The sequence below is a fragment of the Zea mays genome, chromosome 7, assembly GCF_902167145.1.
Source record: "Zea mays cultivar B73 chromosome 7, Zm-B73-REFERENCE-NAM-5.0, whole genome shotgun sequence".
Classification (NCBI taxonomy): domain Eukaryota; kingdom Viridiplantae; phylum Streptophyta; class Magnoliopsida; order Poales; family Poaceae; genus Zea; species Zea mays.
The window spans coordinates 112,722,748-112,728,096 of NC_050102.1; the positions used below are offsets into that span (position 1 = coordinate 112,722,748).

At 42.0% G+C, this 5,349-nt stretch overlaps 1 protein-coding gene across 6 annotated transcripts; it reads right to left on the reverse strand.

The window, feature by feature from the left end:
• Nucleotides 1-661: 661 nt before the first annotated feature.
• LOC100274999 (protein trichome birefringence-like 14) lies at nucleotides 662-4,403 on the reverse strand. 6 transcript variants are annotated; one of them, XR_002263298.2, is made up of 6 exons: nucleotides 4,103-4,403; nucleotides 3,120-3,371; nucleotides 2,905-3,000; nucleotides 2,312-2,507; nucleotides 1,170-2,241; nucleotides 662-911 (listed from the first exon to the last, which is right to left on the reverse strand). XR_002263298.2 is itself a non-coding variant. In XM_035961005.1 (5 exons), the coding sequence occupies exons 2-5, from the start codon at nucleotides 3,271-3,273 to the stop codon at nucleotides 1,407-1,409; spliced, it is 1,281 nt and encodes a 426-aa protein (XP_035816898.1). In that variant the 5' UTR covers nucleotides 3,274-3,371; nucleotides 4,103-4,403; the 3' UTR covers nucleotides 662-1,406. The 6 variants fall into 6 exon arrangements, 2 of the variants coding, with proteins under 2 accessions (XP_035816898.1, XP_020395972.1); XR_002263297.2 differs by having other exon boundaries at nucleotides 662-962; XR_002263296.3 differs by having other exon boundaries at nucleotides 2,884-3,000.
• Between the last annotated feature and the right edge of the window lie 946 nt (nucleotides 4,404-5,349).

Sequence of the window (5,349 nt, forward strand, 5' to 3'; positions counted from 1 at the left end):
GCTGAGAAAACAAATATACAGATCTTTTAAAAGCTTATTCTTCTGGCACATACTAGTGTTCATTTCTTCTAGAACAGGGCATACATATTAAACCCCTTCGGTTGATTTTATAATGTCCATAAAATTGATAAGTCAAACTTTGCATATTGAGCCTTTGATGACATGGAATTGATCGGTGACAAAATTATGCATATTTAAAATATTGTGATATGCTCATGCTGTTGTACTTATAAATCTTAGAAAAATAGATGAAAAATTGTGAGCACCAAATGAAAGACAACATTCTTTAAAAACAAGTGTGTTCCAGTTGCCATGATAACGTCACATTGCAAGTGTTTCATTTAGACAACACAAAATTAGATCTAGATACTGTTTAGTATATTGCAATAAATCTAGATATTATATACTATCTCCGTTTTTACTTATTTGGTGTCACCTAGGTGCCGTTTAGTTCACATATTAATAACCAAATGGGTAATCGATAACGTTAAATTATATTTATTTAAGTCTAACTATAATCGATACCACACTACAAATAGGTATCGTTTTATTCAAATTTGTTACCATCGATATTCGAGTGTAAATAGTTACCATTATCATTTACGTTATATTTCGCAAACCAAACGCCACCCTATTCAGCTCTGTGCTAACAGACAACAAATAAAAAACGAACCGAGGGAGTCTATTGTAATAACTATACTTATGTTACAAACACATTCGAAATGTTTCAGCAAATTTTGATGCATGTTGCAAATGTATCATCTAGATATATTAGGTACTTGTAAATAACTCGAATAACGAATCAGTCGTCGCGGTAAGCTGGCAGCACTGGCCTCCTTTCACATGCCATGCGCCCATGCGGTCCCCCATTTCGCACGGGCTACATCCAGACGAGGTCGTCCGTCCGGGCCCTAGGTGTGTCATATAGGTATAAGATGCATGGTATATCAGGTCATCTATCACTGAAAATGTTACACAGACAAGAGTGAAGCCTTTGAGCTCACACAAATGACAAATCAATCGGATGTTGAAGTTTTAATTTCATCTGAATGAACAAATATAATTACGACCAACAGGTATGAACATTTTTCTGAAGGATATATGCTGCACATGGTAAACCGTGGTAGGGTTTTACAGTAAGGTAAAAGTAGAAACAAAGTTCAACGTGCCTGAAGAATACTCGATAGTCAGATTGGGCTGGGCAACACCTCCATCTACTCTGCTCCGAAAGGAAGTTGGAATAATCTGTTCCACACTGTAAATTTCGTACTTCATAGAAATCAATAGTATCATCTTGTGAACACCTCCATATGGGCGACCCAAAATTCCATAAACTTTACTTCTATGCTATGAACAGCGGAGATCCTTGGGGCTCTGAAAAAGATCTGCCTAACCAGAGGGTGATACTAAATCTGTACAAAGAGAAGCTCATTCCACATGTCTGGTATACCAGGTAAGCACCAGTGCAAGCAATCATTAATTCCGGTGGAAGCCTTTTTGAAACTAGAGTTTGAGATATGCCCCTCATCCCGTAGTTTTGAGATAGCAGTGATATCCAAAAGCTTAACCCGAGTTCCCTTCACAGCATTTTCTGCGGGTATATCAATTGAATGATCCTGCAACACTTCACTTCCATTAGTAAAGGGGACAGTATTTCCACATGTTCCACCTGTGTTCCAGTCACCATTTACAAAGTGCCTTGGTGAAATTGTCCTGAGGAAAACTTTCATCTTAGGATGCCGTGTGAGTTCTGAATCCATCCATCTAGCAATGCTATACAATGTAAGATTTTTTGCACGGTTTAGGTCTGCGAGTCTACTACCATTGCCTACAGGCTTCCCGTCAGCATGCAATTCCCAGTGATTTCCATTGAATTTCCCTCTGTTCCAGTGATGGCCAGTGTTAAGTACTAGGACATCAAAGTCATTAAGATACTCCTTCAAAAATGTAACTGGTCGATCAAGATGCAATGCATATCTGGTAACTGTGTGTTCTGTATTCAGAGGTTCCAATTCAGACAGAGTAGCAGACCAGTAGAAAAGGATAGTTGTGTTGGTGGACGAAAATCTATAAGCCCACCCGTCAGGTCTTAGAGCACCTGGGGCTTTGACAAGGCCATATTTCCAACCAACATCTTCAACCTCTGGACTGTATTTGCCACCAGTTGCTATACACATCATTGACTGAAATTGTTGTCTGCCAAGTGAATCACCAACAAAAGCAAGAGTTCGGTTTCTCATCCTGAAATCCCAAAAATATGTTAGCATAATCCAGATCTCATTAAGGTATGCAGAAAAATGAAGTAAGATACCTTTTTAAGAACTTAGGCCCTGTAAACTCAGGCATCTCACAGTCATGTGGTTGCCACCGGTAATTCTCATAAGAGAAATGTGTGCGCCGCATCATTCGACAAGCCCACATTTTTGACAGCCATTGTTTGCACTCATTACCAGAGTACAGCGGCCGCTTATCATCTTCTATCCACTTCCCCTTTGCGTAGTTGCAATCTACGAAGTAATAGAATCATTATATGAGGCAAAGAAATTTGATATCAGCAAATTACATGTTTGCGAAAACACCTTATCATCAGCATAAAATTGTGATTTCCAATGGTTGAGATGAATAAACAATAATAAAATGGCATCGCTCTGCATAGTTACATTCTAGGATGTAACAACAACCTTCAATTATGCAAAAGCAGATAAATGGGGCTTTAATGTGTAAACATGACTCAACCACAGAATCACAGATCGTTTGATTTGAAAATAAGCACTACGAGAAGTATGCTTTCCAAGGCTTCAGGTAAGTCAGCAAGCACGAACCAGAAGAGGGGCACACAACAAAACCAATAAGTATTTAGTCACACTGCACAAAAGAAATTACTTTTCATCACTTTGCCCCTACTTTTTTGCGAGCGGCTCCTGGAAGCTGGACCTGGAGATCCAGCTAGGGTTGCTCCATCATCTCCAAGATGTTCCTGCTCCTGCTGATGTAGAAAACCTGATGCCAAGAAGAATCAGAGTGTAAATTCTGAAAACAACAAGTCCCCAACAATCAGAGTGTAAATTATGAATTGGTAGATAAGGCGACAAGCCAAAAATATACAGATGTCAGACTACCTTGAGAGAGAACTTTTAATTGCCCTGGTGTTGGGCTGAAGATAGTGAGTACTGGGGCTCCTTCCAGTAACAGAACAATAATCGGCACAGTGAGAATACTCAGGCCAAAGCATAGCTTGTGGACAAGGAGCCTATGCAGACAGCCACCTTTCATCCCAGTAAGGCAGCATAGGATCTGTCTGGCACCTCGAAGTTGATCAGATGCTTACTGAGCTAAACTGAACTCACTGGAAGTCGACGGGGCCAAGAAACCTGCACAGTTCAGGTCCAAATCCAGAAAATGCCCAGTCACTATTGAGGTTATGTCACAGGTTAAACTGGCATCAAAACTCAAGATGCCCAACTTAAGAACTTAAGCAGTGCATTGCTCATCTCAATTCTAACAAGAGCACATCAGATGCGACATTCATCTACGAAACCAGCAAACAGTAACGTCTAGCAATACGCAATATACATGGAAACATGGGGAACACAGAGGCCACTAGCAAGCATTGAGCTGAAAAGGGAAATATCCTTCCATTCCGAGCGATAGTGACACCAAAACCTGGAGCACTAAGCAAGCAGACAGGCCGTTCCTCTGCTGACCGATTCACGAAGTCTGCCAACGATGGTGACACTGGCCTCTTCCGGGACCAGTCAGAACCTCGAATCGACAAACACCCCCCGATTGCAGGAGTCAGCACTCGCATCGCTGCAGAATTTCGCTATCAAATCCCCGCCGCAACAGGCAAGGCTAATAGTCGTTCCACACCTAATGATCCAACATCCAGACAAAGGCGCCCAATCGAAATGTATTCAGCATCTACGTGGGGAGTGCGTCGCGGGCGAGATCCACCGCGAAAAACAACACAGCACGAAAATTAAAGAGACAGATAACTCTCCGCGGCGCGACGACGCAAAATGAGATCCGAGGCTACAAATTAATCGCTGGAACGAGGAATTCAGCGTGCGGGTTGGTGAGGCAGAGCGTTGGACGGGCTCACCTGCTCGTGGGGCGCAGTTGAACGCCGCTGCCGGTCGACGCCACCGCTGGTGAGGAGAGGGGCGGAGAAGGCGGGCACGTGTGAGAAAGGCGGAAAGAGGGCGAGAAAGGCGAGGCGCAGGGGAGCGGGCAGCAAGGGGTAACCGGCGAGGAGAGACGGCGGCCGCAGGGGGGCAGGTGAGGTGTCGCGATGCCCACGATCTATGCGCGGTGTAGAGTCCAAAGCTCCCAAGCGTTTGGTACTTTGGTGTCGTGCGCGGTGCGCCAGGTCCGGTGGGCGGTGGCTTCAATTCTCCGCTAAGAAATGTCTCTTCCCTTCAAAACATGCAAGAACGTGGGCCGTCGTGGGCTCGTGGCACGCCGGCCAATGGGCATTCCACTTCTACCTATTTCTACTGTTTAAAATAAATAAAATCTGATGGCACTTTTTAGGCGCAGCTCATTTTACATAGTATTTTTTTATATCACTTTAGCATTCTGCTTTCAACATTTAACCTCTTTGAATTAATTGAAATGTAGAGATATTTTAGTTGTTTTAAGAAAGATATAGAGAGGATTGTGTGTTTTATAATTGTTTTGGCTAAATAAGCTATACTTTTTTTATGACATATAGTTTATAGAAGCATTTTTTTCGATTCACATATTATAATATTTTTTTCACAACTCACAACGATATAAAAAGAACTCTTTTATCTAAAAGAATATAATAGTTTTTTTGTTAAGCACACTTTTATTGTATCAAACACATTCATATATTATACTACTTATTACGTAAATATTTAGATGATTTTGAAGGTTTATTAGCAATCACATCATGTGTTTAAATTTATCTAGCAACCGAACTATGTGCGCATGCTACTCGCCTACTCATGTGGAGACCATACCAAATGTTTAGAGATATATAAATTATTGTTTAGAGATATATAAACTATTGTGTCGTGCATTTCAGTTTGTTCTATGATTCTATGATCAGACTCCAAATCATGCATGAGCACTTAACTCGTATAGGCATGAGAGAGAGGCGGCTCCTTAGCTCTTTTTTCATGCTGCCGCGCACACGACGCCTCAATAATGTTGCTCCACACGTCTCGATGATTGTTGATGAGGTAGGGCATGTCATCCTCTGGATGGGCCAACGAAAGAAGGTGATTTGCTGCCCGAGTGAGGATCTATCGGCAACCCTACATGTCGGGCATGTGAGGTAAGTCATTGGCAGTCCAAGCTAGTACTCCACTAATCTAGATTGGA